We start from the raw sequence: 16,804 nt of genomic DNA on the forward strand, positions 1-16,804 counted from the left end.
CCATCACCAAAGCTTTGATACCATGTTGATTTTCTAGTGCAATCAAGATTAGTAAAATTTTTCAAATTGATACCTACTTCTAATGATAAAATGAGACTTCTTTAGTGCATTCCAATCATTAAACAATTATACATGAAAATTTCAACCATTAACTTCTTCAATAGAGCAAGAGAGATCACAATAAACAATGAGACAAGAGACACCAAAATTGTTGGGTCCCTATAATACTAGTGATTACCCCATTACTATTGTAGTTGTAACCCTTATTAATATTGTTGTGCCCCTATTATCCCCATATTGTTATTACTGTGCCCCATAGAATCCCTCTATTGTTATTTTTGTGGCTTTATATTATTATTGTTAGGTCGGCTGGGTTATATTGTGAATCCTTATACTCCTATATATAGAAATGAGGTTTTGTCATTTGAATCATCTAAGAATTGTTCATTTATGTAATGTAAAGGAGGTTGCCCCCTCGAAGAGGCTGAATTTTAAGGCGTTGATCTATTTTTTCTATCTTTTTCTTAAGCTGGTTTCATAACATTTGGTATCAGAGCTTTGGATTCTAGGATTTCGCTGCTCCAAACAGGTCATTGTGGCATTTTCGCTAGAATTTTTTTCCTATGACGTTTAAGAAGCTAAAAAAAAACCCGTTTGAGAAGACATCGCACTGAATCTCAGGTCCAAATTTCAGAGCTTTTCGCGCTATATTTGCGGAGATATGATCTGAGGAACTTGGTCTTTTTGCAGACTACTGAATTACATTCCAAACAGGTGACCTGGGGAAAATCGTCATGACTTTCTCTTTGATCATCGGATTGAAATTTCGTAAGAAGCTACAGAAAGAGGACAGACTGTAGTTTCTTTTATATCTTTTTTAGAGCCAAATGTAGAAACAGGGACACGTGGCACGTCGTACAAGTTCGCTCTACTGAACTAGTCTATAATCAGGTCACCGTGGGAGATTTGACATAACTCTTCCTTGGAGAATCCAATTGGGATCAAACTGGTGGCATTGGAAAGAGGACACAGAAGGCTATTACAAGTCGTAATTTCAGAATTGGATGATCATAAATTACAAAGATACATTAGAGACAATATCGAGCTCCTACAAAGTGAAAAAAGATGTGTAGATTTTTTTAAATTTTTGCTTAAGCTTGGTTTGAAAAATTATTTTGAAGGAATTCAAAGGGCATAGTAGAGCATTGTTATCGGTAACTGATGTCCAGAGGAAAGAAAATGCAAACACCTAGTAAGCAACCTGAAAGCAGTAGCATGACTCATGAAGAAGAGGAAGATATGCTACATGATATATCAAAATTACAAGACCAAGTGCAACAAATGTCAGTCTCACAAAAGCTAACAGAAGCTAAGATAAATGGCATGGAATCTAAGATAAAGGGTGTGGAAGCTAAGATGAATGGCATGGAAGCTAAGATGGACGATTGGAAGACAGATTTGAAGACAAACATGGAAGAATTGAAGATAAATATGAACAAGTTGCTACAAGAAATGGTCACTAATGGTGAAAGGGTAGTAAAGGAAACTCATGATGAGAACAAAAGAAATGTTAATCATGATTCCATAGACCCTAATGTTGGATCGAAGATCCACCATATTCCAAAAATCGATATGAGGAAGTTTGATGGCAAGGATCCCGCAACATGGATATTACAGATGGAGCAATTTTTTGATCTCAATAATGTGCAAAACACACAAAAAGTACGTATTGCAACTTTATATTTGGAACCAAATTAGTTTGTATGGTATCAATGGCTTTGCTCTCGTAAACAAATTATCACTTGGGCAATTTTTACAGAAGAATTGACAGCACATTATGAGGACACAAAAAGCAACACTTTTTTTAGCCAATTGATAAGTCTCAAACAAAAGGGTTCAATAATGGAGTACATTGAGGAGTTCCAAAAATTGAACATAAGGGTAAAAAATATTCCAGAGGAGCATAGAATTGATGTGTTCATAGGGACTTTAAAGGATAATATCCAACATGATGTTCGCCTTTGGGAACCTGATTCATTAGAGAAGGCATTCAGGTTAGCAAGAAAAATGGAAAGCAAAATTATGGCAACCAGGAAGCACACCACTCACAACTATAAAGATGGAAGTGTTGTTGCCCCTAGTCTTCCACAAGCTATATGGTTGACACCACAACAATTGGAAGAAAAAAGAGCAAAAGGGCTTTGTTACAGTTGTGATAACAAATACACTAAAGGTCATAAGTGTGCTGAGAAGAAATTATTCTACATAGATTGTGAAGCGGAAGAAGAAAAGGAGTAAGAAAGGTCAAAAGAAGAGGATATACTCCAGGAACAAAGCCTAGATAAAGAAGAAATGAATCCGACCATATCTTGTAATGCATTGGCGGGAATTACCACTCCTCAAACCATCAAGATAGAAGGACAAATCAAGAAGAAAAAGGTAATAGTGTTGATTGATTCAGGAAGTACCCACAATTTTATTCATTGTAAGGTAGCAAAAGAATTGAATTGCTTCTTATATCCAGCACTAGAGTGTCAAGTGATGGTTGCAAATGGAGGAACAATAAATTGCTTGGGAAAGTGCCATAATATCAAGCTATCCATGGGAGAATATGTATTGACTAGCCCAATGCTTTCCATTCCAATGGGAGGTGCTGATGTTGTACTAGGAGTCCAATGGCTACAATCTTTGGGTACAATAGCTTTTAATTTTCAAGAACTTTTCATGAAATTTTCTGTGTAAGGAAAGGAAGTTGAATTAAGGGGTATTGCAGGGAAACCGGGAAAGATAATAAGCTCTAACGGTATGACAAAGCTTCTAAAAAAGGAACAAAGAGGTGTAATTGGACAATTATGTTCGCTAGATGTTTCCACATTGGAATCATCTATTTCTCCAGATCTCCAAAATGTCTTGGACAATCATTCCAAGGTATTTGAGACTCCCAAAGGTCTCCCACCTATTCGTGATCATGATCATGCTATTCATCTGATTCCAAGAAGTGTTCCTCCAAACATCAGGCCATACAGATATCCCTATGCCCAAAAGAGTGAAATTGAACGTATGGTTGCAGAAATGCTAGAGGCTGGTATAATTCAACCCAGTCAAAGTTCTTTCTTTGCTCCAGGAGTATTGGTGCACAAGAAGGATGGATCATGGCACATGTGTTCGGATTATAGGGAGCTCAACAAGCTCACTATTAAAGATAAGTTTCCCATTCCTATCATTAATGAATTACTGGATGAATTGCATGGATCAATTTACTTCACCAAGTTGGATCTTCGTTCAGGATATCATCAAATCAGAATGAGGACTGAAGACATTCCGAAAACAACATTTAGAACTCATGAGGGTCATTATGAATTTTTGGTCATGGCTTTTGGCCTTACCAATGCACCTTCAACATTTCAAGGTTTGATGAATTCAATTTTCAAACCATTCCTTAGAAAATTTGTGTTAGTATTTTTTGATGATATACTAATCTACAACAAGTCTTGGAAGGATCATGTTGAACATGTTGACAGGGTGCTACAACTATTGGAGGAGAAACAATTATATGCAAAAAGATCCAAATGTTTCTTTGGAGTACAAGAGGTGGAATATCTGGGTCATATTGTATCCCATGAAGGAGTTAAGGTAGACCCTAGCAAAATTAAAGCCATTGAGGAATGGAAAATTCCCACATCCATAAAGCATCTGCGAGGATTTCTTGGGTTGACAGGGTATTATCGCATGTTTGTTAAGAATTATGGGAGAATAGCAGCACCTCTAACAACATTATTGAAGAAAGATGCATTTTCATGGACTCTAGAAGCAACAAAGGCATTCGAACATCTTAAAGAGGCAATGTGCCAAGCACCGGTCTTAGCTACATCGGACTTCACAAAAACCTTTATTGTGGAATGTGATGCTTCAGGAAATGGAATTGGTGCTGTTTTAATGCAAGATGAAAGACCCATTGCTTTTGAAAGTCGTCCAATCAAGGGAAAGTTTTTACACATCTATTTATGAGAAAGAAATGTTGGCAATACTCCATGCACTTAAGAAATGGCAACCCTACCTAATGGGAAGACACTTCAAAGTAAAAATGGATCATGATAGCCTTAAATACTTTTTAGAACAAAGATTATCCTCTGGAGAGCAACAAAAGTGGGTCACAAAGATGTTTGGTTATGACTTTGAAATTATCTACAAAAAAGGGAAGCAAAATGTGGTTGCAGATGCACTCTCAAGAAAGGATGAGGATGTGGAAGCATTGTTGTGCGCCATTTCTATTATCCAACCAGATTGGATAAACGAAGCAAGGGAGGAATGGAAGAATGACGAAGAAGTGTGGGCACTTATTCGAAAGTTACAACAAGATTCCAGTATGTCCGATACATTTAGCTGGCAAAATGATTCGTTATGGTACAAAGATCGCTTATACCTCTGTAAGAATTCCCAGCTAAAACAAAAGATTCTTATGGAATTGCACACTTCTCCCTTAGGAGGGCACTTAGGATTTTTAAAAACTTACCACAGGGTTAAGAAGGAATTTTTTTGGGATGGCCTTAAATCAGATATTCAAAAGTTTGTGGCGGAATGTTTGGTTTGCCAACAAAATAAAGTTGAAACAATTAAGACACCGGGTCTATTACAACCTTTATCCATTCCAAGCCAACATTGGGAGGAGGTTTCAATGGATTTTATCACAGGTTTACCCAAGTCTGAGGGAAAGTGTCATCATGGTGGTAGTTGTCAAACTTACCAAGTATGCACACTTTTGTGCATTATCACATCCATTTAAAGCCAGTACAGTTTCTACTGCATTTATGGAAACAATTCAAAAGCTACATGGAAACCCAAAGATTATTGTAAGTGACAGAGATCCCATTTTCACTGGAAATTTTTGGACAGAATTATTTTCTTGTCTTGGTACTCAGTTAGCTCGTAGCTCATCTTATCATCCTCAATCTGATGGGCAAACGGAGATAGTAAACAAATGTTTGGAAGGATATCTTCGTTGCTTTGTATCTGATAAACAGACACAATGGGTCAAATGGTTGCCTCTCGCTGAATGGTGGTATAACACTTCCTTCCATACAGCAACAAAAATGACCCCATTTATGGCACTTTATGCGTATCAACCACCATCCATCACATCATATTTAAGAGAAAATTCTAAGGTTCAAGCAGTGGAACATCACATCGAACATCAACAACAAGTCCTCCAACGCTTAAAGGATAACCTCGTGTTGACACAGAATAGAATGAAACAATAGGCAGATCAACATCGTAGCGAAAGAAGTTTTGATGTAGGTGATTGGGTATTCCTATGGCTAAAACCATATAAGCAAATGTCCCTCAAGCAAGCTAAGAAGGATAATAAATTATCACTAAAGTATTATGGTCCATACAAGGTGTTGCAAAAGATTGGTACTATGGCATACAAATTGGAGCTTCCTGCAGCTTTTCAATTGCACCTAGTTTTCCATGTTTCATGTTTAAAGAAGGTTATAGGCGACAAGCTCCCAGTTCAAACAATATTGCCAGAACTTGACGAGGAAGGAAAAATTATATTGGAACCGGAAGCAGTCACAGAAACAAGAACTCGACAGCGACGAAATCGATCAATTTCGGAGTATCTTATCAAGTGGAAGAACTTATCTGCTGAAGATTCCACATGGGAGGATGAGAATTTTGTACAGAAGCATCCAGAACTTCTCAAGCGTTGAGGACAACACTTTTTTGAAGGAGAGGCGCATGTTGGGTCCCTATAATACTAGTGATTACCCCATTACTATTGTAGTTGTAACCCTTATTAATATTGCTGTGCCCCTATTATCCCCATATTGTTATTACTGTGCCCCATAGAATCCCTCTATTGTTATTTTTGTGACTTTATATTATTATTGTTAGGTCGGCTGGGTTATATTGTGAATCCTTATACTCCTATATATAGAAAGGAGGTTTTGTCATTTGAATCATCCAAGAATTGTTCATTTATATAATGTAAAGGAGGTTGCCCCCTCGAAGAGGCTGAATTCTAAGGCGTTGATTTATCTTTTCTATCTTTTTCTTGAGCTGGTTGATAACAAAAATTTTGGTCAATGACTAGGGGAAAACCCCAAAGGGGGAACTTAGTAATCTTTCTGTCAGGCCAGGTAACTCCTCATTTGAACGAGAGAAAACTCTGATTGATCTTTATTCATTAGCTAGTATTTTATTTATACAAATACAAAACGGATCAGTTCATCTTCTAGATGACTGTCCGGCTTCACCTCATCCGTTTCGGATTAGGTGTCAACATTCGCCCCCTTAATCTGAAGGGATGTTGGTGAGTCCAAGCATCATTCTGAATCTTTCAAGCTTTTCTCTTCCAAGCGCTTTGGTGAAGATGTCTGCAATTTGCTCGTTTGTGGAACAATGACGGAGATGGATTGTTTTGGCCTCAACATGATGTCGGATCAGATGATATTTAGTATTGATGTGCTTAGTACGATCATGGAACTTTGGGTTCTTGGCCAACTTTATTGCAGATGTGTTATCAATCATGAGTGGAGTTGATTGTATTTGTTTTACCTGCAAATCTTCAAGAATTTTCCTGAGCCACACAATTTCTTTCGTTGCTTCAGCTGCTGCCACGTATTCTGCTTCTGTTGTGGAATCTGCTGGTACTGATTGTTTGCGTGATCTCCAGGAGACAGCTCCTGATCCAAGACTCATAGCATATCCTGAAGTAGATACCCCAGTTTCTTTGTCTCCATCGAAGTCTGAATCAGAGTATCCAATCAAGTTGAAGTCGTCCACCTGTGTATACTTGATTCCAAGGTCTTGAGTTCCCTTCAAGTACCTTAGGACTCTTTTTGCAGCAGACCAATGTCCTTCACAAGGCCTTTGCATAAACCTGGAGAGGATTCCAACAGCAAATGAAATGTCTGGTCTGGTAGTAGTGAGGTAGATGAGACTTCCTACAAGCTGTCTATACTTAGTTGCATCCTCAAATTCCTTTCCTTCAGTAGATGTGAGCTTCAAGTTTTGTTCCATTGGAGTAGAAAGGGGATTGCACTCTGTCATGCCAAATCTGTATAACAAATCTCCAATGTATTTCTTTTGAGAAAGAAATATGGACTTTGGGTGTTGGGTTACTTCAATGCCAAGATAGTAATGAACATAGCCCAAATCAGTCATTTCAAAAATTTTTCCTAATTCTTTCTTTATGGATGCAATATAGCTTTCATTGTTCCCTGTCATTAAAAGATCATCTACATATACCACAAGATATACAACTGTTTTGCCAACTTTCTTGACAAATAAAGTTGCATCATCAAGATCAAAATGATTGAAGTTGAGTTTCAGAAGATGCTCAGTTAGTTTTTCATACCAGGCTCGTGGTGCTTGTTTGAGGCCATACAAGGACTTCACAAGTTTGCATACTTTGTGTTCATGTCCTTTCACAGCAAATCCTTCAGGCTGGGACATAAAAACATTCTCTTTTAGATCTCCATTCAAGAATGCAGTTTTTACATCCATTTGATGGACTTTCCAACCGTTCTGAGCAGCTAGTGCAAAGAGTGTCCGGATGGTGGCCCATTTTGCTGTGGGAGCAAAAGTTTCCTCATAATCGACCCCTTCCTTCTGTGCAAAACCTTTTGCCACAAGCCTAGCTTTGTGCTTGTCAAGTGAGCCATCAGCTTTGTACTTGTTCTTGTAGACCCACTTGCAGCCAATTGGTTTGGTTCCAAATGGAGGATCAACCAGCTTCCAAGTGCCATTCTTTATGAGGGCATCATACTCCTTCTGCATCGCTTCTTTCCATTCATCATGAGAAGCAGCTTCTTTGAAGGAAGTTGGTTCAAAATCTGTAGACAAGTTCAATTCACAATCATAAGTAACATCCATATCAACAGGTGAATTAGAGTTATCTACATCACCTCCATCTTGTCGGTTTGAATTTCTGGTTCCTGTTTTTCCAATTTCATCAGGATGAACACTTTCAAGTGTCTTTGTCAGCCACTTTGGAGGACCTTTCTGAGATGGTCCAGGCTGTTCTGTTGATGGAGTTGGGTCTGAATCAAGATTGAGTCTCCCAATTCTATCAATTACATCACTTAAAGCATCATCCGTTGTTGGAGTGTCATGTAGGGGAGATTGTTCTTCAGAAGAAGATTCCACATGTTGATCTAGTATAGGAATCCCCCCTTCAAGATGTGGAATCTGATTATCAAACTCTTGAAATGATTTTGGTTTTGTGAATCTATCCAAGCGATCAAGTTGCCGCTCAACAACACTGTCAGATTTGGATGATTCAAGAAAAATGACATCTCTAGATAAAACAAACTTTTTATTTACTTCATCATAAAGGCGGTATGCTTTAGATGTGTTTGAATACCCCAGGAAGATACACTTACGACTTCTAGCACCAAGTTTGTTTCTATGTACCTTTGGTATTAAAGCATAACAGGTGGAACCAAATATCCTGAGATGTTTTACCGAAGGAACATGTCCATACCACAATTCATAAGGAGTCTTGTTTCTTATAGCACTAGATGGACATCTATTCTTTATATATGCAGCACATAGAACAGCATCAGCCCAAAACATTGTCTTTACATTTTTGAAGAAAAGCATGGATCGTACCATATTCAAAATTGTTCTGTTCATTCTTTCAGCTACACCATTATGTTGAGGATTATAAGGCACAGTTGTTTGATGTTTAATCCCATGTTGGCGAAGATAGTGTTCAAATTCATTTGATGTATATTCTTTTCCATTATCAGTGCGAATAGACCCAATATGAGATTGTGCATCATTTTCAATCCACTTATGAAAATTCTTGAATGTTTGAAAAGCATCAGATTTGTTCTTTAAAAAATAAACCCAACACATTCTGGTGTAATCATCAATAAATGTCATGATATACTTATTTCCATTTGCAGAAGGAACAGGCATTGGACCACATAAATCTGAATGAATAAGTTCAAGCTTCCTATGTGCTCTTGAATGTGAATCATGAAAAGACTGTTTGCTATGCTTTCCTAGAATGCAAGCATCACATTGTTTATGTTTTCTAGGAATTGTAGGCAAACCAACAACACCATTTTTCTTCAACAAGCGGAGACTATCATAGTTTAAATGTCCAAATCTAGCATGCCATAATAAACTTGATGGAAGTGTACCTTCATCATGATGAGAAATATATGAAAAATGCTGTGCATGAGCAGAGGTTCCTTGCAGTTTAAGAAGTCTTTCTTCTTCTATACCCCTCATGACAAGTGAATGGTCAGATGCCTTTCTTACCTCAAGCTTTCCATCAAACATATGAATGGAGTGACCTTGCTGGCGGATGTGGACCAGGGACAGCAAGTTTCTCTTGAGCTGTGGGAGATATAGAACATGATCCAGAAGAAAGTCTGGAAGACCAGGCAGTTTAAGCCTGACTGTGCCAAGCCCTGATGGCTTGATTTTTGACTGATCTGCAAAGTATACTGCTCCATCAACATTATCAGTGAAATCTTCAAAAAAATCTTTCCTATGAGTCATATGACAGGTTGCTCCTGAATCAAGCAACCAGTCATTTTTCGAAGAAGTAAGTGAAGCATTAAACAGATCTTCATTTACTCCAATGTTACATTGTGCCTCAATATAGTGAGCGGATTCAGGGGCTTTACCTTTGTCTGAGTCATCAGTTTTACCTTTCTGCTGATTTCTTCTCTGCTCAATCTTTTCCCATGGTAGCTTGCATGTAGAAGCATCATGAGATCCTTTTTGTTTGCAGCGAATGCAATGTAAGTCTGCCTTTTCTTCTTGAGGGTGTCTGCCCCCCCTGCCTCTGAAGTATCTTCTTCTTTCTCTTGAATGCATACTGTAACAAAATATCTCTGCCAAAAACTTCTGTAAACAAAATCCTTCTGAAAAAAATATCTCTGCCAAACTTCTGTAAAAAAATCCTTATATCATAGCCTTATGCATTTTATTCTTCTTCTGACATTTCATCAGCATATATATATCAGTGTTCAACATATATCACTGTTCAAAAAAGAAAGCGCTCATATGTATCTTCAACATATATCACTGTTCAACAGAGAAAAAGAAAGCGCTCATATGTATCTTCAACATATATCAGTGTTCAACAGAAAAAAAAAGAAGAGAGCGCTCATATGTATCTTCAACATATATCACTGTTCAACAGAGAAAAAGAAAGCGCTCATATGTATCTTCAACATATATCACTGTTCAAAAAAAAAAAGAGAGGGCACTCTAAGAAGAAAGTCGTCACCACAGGCACTCCACTGATGAAAACAAGTACAAAATATAAAAATGAGATGGCGACTGCATTATCATTATCAGCCACGGCAGAGACTCATTATTACAGCGAGCACAATGCAAAGCATGGTCATTGTCACTGCATTATTTCTCACAAAATGTCTAGAAACTTTTTGACTTCAATCACAGAGAATGCTCCAAAATTTACGGTAAACAAAAAGCCTGGAATGCTATAATATCAACATATACCAAATAAGAATTGTTCTCAGCTGGATTGCTGGAAGTTTACAGTCCTTTATACGTGATGTGCAATGAGATCGACCCTTGTGGGCTCGCACCAACATCCGGTTTCACGGTTTCAAGCGCTCTGATACCACACTTCCGCTGCGCAACTCAGTTCTTACCACAGTTTACAAATAACGCAGCATCAAATACATTAAACGCAGGCAAAAAACGATACCACTGTTTAGAACTGTATGCAATATACGTTGGTTTACAAGTATCTTCCCAACATTATTTTGTGTCAGGCCATCAAATAAAAAACGCAGTCGCATACCACCATTAACAAAACAATACCAACAACGCAGTTTCACCAAAACAATACCGCAGTTTCACCAAAACGATACCTCAGGCTTCAATATTAACGCAGTAAGGTGGTCATTCCGGGCGACTCCACATCTGGCAAAACAAGCCTTGTTTTGCGATTCATATATGATGAATTCGTGGAGGGGCGGCCTTCCTTGGTGGGAGCTTCGCTGTTGATCCGCAGCCTGTTCGTGAAGGAGGCGATGGTGGACGTAGAATTGGAGATATGGGACACCGCGGGACAGAAAAAAAATATCCGAGCATCACACCATTGCATTATCGCGGAGCCGATGTCCCCATTGTCAGTGTACTCAAGAAAACTGATGCACAGATGCGTTGTCAGAGGGGCAGCTCAGACAAACGTTTATAAAAAATTAATGCGCAGTCTCTGGCAGTCTCAGGCCAGGCAGAGGCAGAGCAGCGCAGGACAGACAGGACAGAGGGGCGCAGGACAGAGCAGCACAGTGCTCACGGCAGGAGTTACAACCTATTTTGGGACCTGTGCTCTGATACCATGTCAGGCCAGGGTAACTCCTCATTTGAACGAGAGAAAACACTGATTGATCTTTATTCATTAGCTAGTATTTTATTTATACAAATACAAAACGGATCAGTTCATCTTCTAGATGACTTTCCGGCTTCACCTCATCCGTTTCGGATTAGGTGTCAACACTTTCCTTATGAGAGAGAGTTCAATTCATCAAAATGTAGATTAGAATATTCTAGTGAAAATGTCAATCTCTGACCTTAATAAATGCCAAGTCAAATTGTCAAATGAGAGAGAAAAATCAAAGCATTGTCCAAGTCAAATTCTACAACAAAGGGGTTGAATTTCAGTTAAATCACAATCAACGAACCATAGTCAAAGTCTATCGAATCACAAAAGTTGACCTTCGGTCAACTCTCGGTCAACAAGCCAAAACAGGAGAAAATCTTCGGTCAACCACAGTCAACGAACCACAGATAATTTCGGCCTCCAAGATCAGTCAAAAGTTTAGTCAAACATCTATAGATAAACCCAAGTCGACACTGGTCAATAGAAGTCAAATAGATGGTCAACGCAAAATGAATTTTCTTCTTCTCCTCACATGTGAATATAACTCCTTGTGTTGGTCGAATGAGATGTGATGGATGGATTCCAAATGAGGTGAATCAAATGCCAATTTATATGAGTGCTAGGAGATGGGTTTTGACCATAGGGTCAAACCTCTTCATGTTGTGGGGCCGACTTGAGCAAATGAGGCTGACTTGGTCAACATGAAAACTACAAAATTTCTCCTTTGTTTTTCCAATTAAAATACCGACTGAAGCTACCAATTTTCAACACATTATTGATCTTAATTGGGTGAGGGGATTATTCTTCCTCTTAGTTCTAGTCTCAAACCCTAATCCTTAAGGAAAATAGGTCAACCCTTGGAGATCTTTTTCTAGACCTCATTGCCATCTAATTCACCTTGACTGCGTTGTTCTAGTTGGATTTGGCAGTGATCTCTGTGTCCCTTAATCACTTATTCTAGAAACCCTAAAAACTCTAATTGTTATACTAAGGCTACTCTCGACTTCACATTGTGCTTCATTGCTTGGTCTTGGTAATCCTAGTAGGGATATTCCCCTTGAGTTGGAGGAGAGTTGCCGAAAGTGTAGAGTATAAGTTGCTAAGGTGATAGTGGTGACCTTCCTAGAGGTTTCCCTTGGATTTTACATTGTTGATTACGGGTTACATCATTACGTATAATTTGGGTGGCAACAAACATTATTGTATTATTTTCCTAGCACATTTTATTTGTTCTTGGAGAATAAAGTGGATTTCAACAAAACATTGCTACTTTTAGCAATGAAGTTGTTGATGAGTTTATTATATTATATTCTTTGGATAAATTAGTTTCTCTAGTAAAACAATTATTATTTTATTATTGAAGAAGAGTTGAATTGAAACCCATATAAGAGGTTACACTCTCTCTTTTTGTATGGTTAAATTGTGGGAGAAATCCTTTGTAGATAGTTGAATATCTTATTGATACTTTAGATGATCAATGAAATGCATTTGTGGATGAGGACATCTTGTCGATTTTAATGCTCTCTCATATTGTTGGAGTTATCTTGACAAATGATTATGGAGTGGTGAATTTGGTACCTATATTCCTTTTCCCTTTATGTTATCGATGGAGTATTATTTATGATTGCATGTCTCTTTACTTTGGAATGAATTTACATAAATCTTCTCCCCGATAATCATGATCTCTTTAAGTGTTGGATGTTATCACTCTAGTAATGTTCTTAGTTGTATTTCTGCAATTTGTAATGGCAAGGACAGAGTTTATGTTACTCAATTGTTTCAGCCTTATTATCCTCTTTCCATCAGTAGGATTGCTTCCCATTTTAGAATTGTTTTGACCCCATTCTGAAATGGAAAGACACTAGTCTTTGGTCCTTCTATCCACCTATCTTATTCAATACATAATAACTATTTTACCTGAATTTTCTCTTCACTTCACTTTGAACCTTATTGCATAAGTTATAGTAATCTTATCTTTGGGAAGGTCCCATTGAGCTGGAGGAGAGCCTACCGAAAGTGCCTAAAATGGTTGGTGCAGTGACAGTAGCCCACCTATTAGCTACATCAAAGCCTTGCTTGAGTTTCAGGGCTTTATCTCAAGAAGTGAAGGTTTGTGTGATAACAGTTTCAAAAGGGATAAACTTTAGTAATGCGCTCAAAAAACTTTAGAAAAGGGGATATACATATATTTTATTGTTATTGTATGTGTTGATATAAACCAGGTACAAGAAAACAAGAGAGCTGTTTTGCAATTGAAGTTCACGGGGCAAACTGTGAGATTTTAGAAAATATCTGAAAGTTATATTTATATACATTCAAACTATTGCTAGAAAACTTCCTAGTCTTTGGTTTTGACTATGTGGCCCTGAAGAGTAAGCATTAGAGGCAATCCATCTGGAACATGTCACATGAAGCAAGCATCCCGTTTTCCCATCTTCACACATTGCTTGGTGGTAGGTCAGATGTATGTTGCTAGAATCAATAACCTTGGTTAAGATTACATTTTATAGCTAATTAAGTGTTGTTATCATAACAAGTATCATTTAATTTCACAGAAACTGAAAATTGAATACTGATGAGCGATAACCATGTGAATGACTACCCACTATGAGACATCTAGAAGTCATATTCCAGATGTTAAGGGGGAACAGCACGTGCTGAAAAAATATTATGATTGTGTAAGACAAGCGGACAGGGATGGGCAAGGCTTTCAAAATTAAGTGCTGCAATAAGCCTTTCGTAGGATTTGTATAGCATGCCTTATCCATACTGTTTTTATATCTATATTTTGGCAGTATACGTTTCCTTTGTTCAGAATCTTATTTTTTCCCCAGTGATAGACGTCATGTTTTTTAATGAAAATATCAAATAGATTTCGATCTGTATGCAGAAACGCAATGAGAAAAAAGTGGAAAGCGAGAAGAGGTATTATGAAGGTAAAACACATGTTAGTGGCGATTAAGTTTTTGATCTATGTTCTGCACCTGAAATCTGAAATTTCATGCTGAATAATAATGTCTCTGGCATACATTTAACATCATGATCCTCCGTGATTATGCCTACCCATTTAACGGGTGTATCTTCGGAGTATAAATACAGTTTATTGCCAGAGGTTTATTTCACTGGGCTCCATTTTGTCTACTTCCTATTATTTGTGTTTGAACCTATATTGCATGGGTATGGTTGGATACGGGTGCGTGTATGGCCACGACAATGATGGAAATGTTTTAAACTATGGAGATCATCAGGATGCGGGTATTACAGGTATGGGGATGAATGGAAGATGATAGAGCACCCATGCAACTATGGTTTGAAGTTTGAACTAATGGCTCATGGTTGTGAACAAATTTTGTTGTGGTTGTATAATTTTTTTTGTCCTTTTTATTTAATCTGAAGAGTAACCTCCACAACGTTTGAGTATTGGAGCTCCATAATTGTGTTTTAGAACTGTTTGTATTGTATTGTAATTTGTCAACAATCTTTTTTATTTCAGGCAAAGTGGAGTTGTAAATCTGTACTTGATTGTGTTCAATATACGCCTTTTTTGATGACTCAGAGATGGAAATTAGTTGTGTTTCAGAAACTCAAGTGTCTGCAAAGTGTATAGTTGTGTGGGGTTTGGTAATTGTGTTCTACAACTATTTTTATTACAGCGTATTTTAGCAGTAATCATTTACTGAAGGTCAGATGTAGTTTCTGTATTTCAGTTGATTGTATGTCTTTGATGACTTTTAATAATATATCTGCAATGTGAATGATTGGGTGGTTAGTGTTCTCACTATGTACTGAAGCTCTGGCCCATGAGTAATGCTTATGTAGTTTACCTCTGGTCTATGTAACGAAAACACCACCGTTTGGAGTATTCAATTTAGGAAATGTGTCTGTATGAATATTACTGGGTAATGTGTTTGAAATGTTTTCTAGAAGGTTTTGCATGGAAGCATTTCCCATACATTGGGCATTTTCCTTCTTAGACATTTTGCTTCTTAGAGTACTACTGTAGTGGGAGAATGGAACAAGAAAATTATTACAGGTTTTGTACTTATTACCCACTAAAAGTGGGTAAACCATAGGAGAAAAAAATTCCCCTTGTTTAACAGTCAGCCAGTCAGCAGCCCTATGATGTTATTCAGATAGCTTTATGTCAGAGCTCTCCTCCTATTGCTTCGGGTAGTGCTCTCACCCATCTAGCATTCTTCTTGAAGGAATCTGGGTCATCTGTCATCATGTACTTTAACCATTTTAACAATCATGTTGTTTTATATAATGTTAAGAGAAAATTGATATGAATCACAGGGTGAATTGGATGATAGACTGCTCTTGATTGTATCCTTGTTCCCACACTTCACTTGGGAGGTTAGCCTTTGACTCTAGTGTAGTGGGACTTGCTCAAGGCCTTATGGTTTGGGAAGGGCATTAATAGGGGGCACTGATGGATTTAACGTATCCATAACGATCTATACATACAACGTTCCATCCTTTCAGTATTATTCATCTCCATTTTGCATGATTGATTGTCATTGGTCATTGGGATGGGCACCATATACCCACATCCTTGAGTTGGGGCTTGGAAACTTGGCCCTAGAGGTTGATGCAGTTAAAAGAATGATAAAAGCATATAAAGCCACAATAAAATGAAAATGCAAAATACAAAGAATGTCTGGGACTTATTTAGCACGTGGGCAAAAGCTTAGCAAGAGCTCTATTCCTGTTGGAAAATTAGAAAGGCAGAAAGATTTTCTTTATGTTGATAATTACTTGTGATATTCTTATGTTATTATTAACTTTCTTGTGTTCTTCTTTTATCTTAGTTCATCAAGCAATTATCAAAACCATAACACAAAGATCAAAGACACCATATGTAGGCGGAAAACCAGGGCAAAACCTTTATCTAGGGGAAAACCCAGTCAACAACTCTTCCTTCAATAGTTTCACGAGATAATCCCAGATTCTTTTACCTAGACACAAACTTCCAACAATCACCAAGTCAGCGCTTCCCTTCAGCAACAACTTTGACCAAGAACTTCAATCTTGCAGCAACAGAACTTTGATCTTGAAGTAGTAGCAGAAACTTCGACCTAGTAGCAACTTCGACCTTGTAACAGCAACACTTTGACCTAGAAGCAACAACAAAATTTCGACCTAGAAGCAACGACATAATTTTGACCTAGAAGTAGCAATAGAATTTCGACCTAAAATGTTAATTTTAGGTATGTTCTATGCTTAAAGCTGTTAAAATTGGCAACTAGGGCCAAACTCCATGTGGGTCAGCTTATTTATGGCAACTGATATTTTTATTGGATCCCTCTCGTCGAGAGGTGTAGGATTGATCTAAAGATCATCCGATTTCGATAAGTATTTATGGAGATATGAATTTATTTTGATCATGGATTTATTGTGAAGCCAACCAGCATGTTATGT

The 16,804-nt window shown here is 37.7% G+C and overlaps 1 protein-coding gene across 4 annotated transcripts in view; it reads left to right on the top strand.

The window, feature by feature from the left end:
* The window catches only part of LOC149159009 (ethanolamine-phosphate cytidylyltransferase-like), a 287,363-nt gene extending 272,560 nt beyond the window's left edge, over nucleotides 1-14,803 (top strand). For 2 of the 4 annotated variants that reach the window (XR_016261739.1, XM_089436395.1), the window contains exon 9: nucleotides 14,256-14,803. Coding sequence is in view for 2 of the 4 variants with exons in the window: in XM_089436395.1 (XP_089292521.1) it covers nucleotides 14,256-14,345 (90 nt within the window). In the remaining 2 variants the exon portion in view is untranslated. The remainder of the gene's footprint in view (nucleotides 1-14,255) is intronic. The other 2 variants (XR_016261738.1, XM_089436397.1) reach the window with 1 other exon arrangement.
* Nucleotides 14,804-16,804: the final 2,001 nt, after the last annotated feature.

This window comes from Pinus tabuliformis, chromosome 5_2, assembly GCF_031772625.1.
Source record: "Pinus tabuliformis cultivar Carrire ecotype Pingquan chromosome 5_2, CPIR1, whole genome shotgun sequence".
NCBI lineage: Eukaryota > Viridiplantae > Streptophyta > Pinopsida > Pinales > Pinaceae > Pinus > Pinus tabuliformis.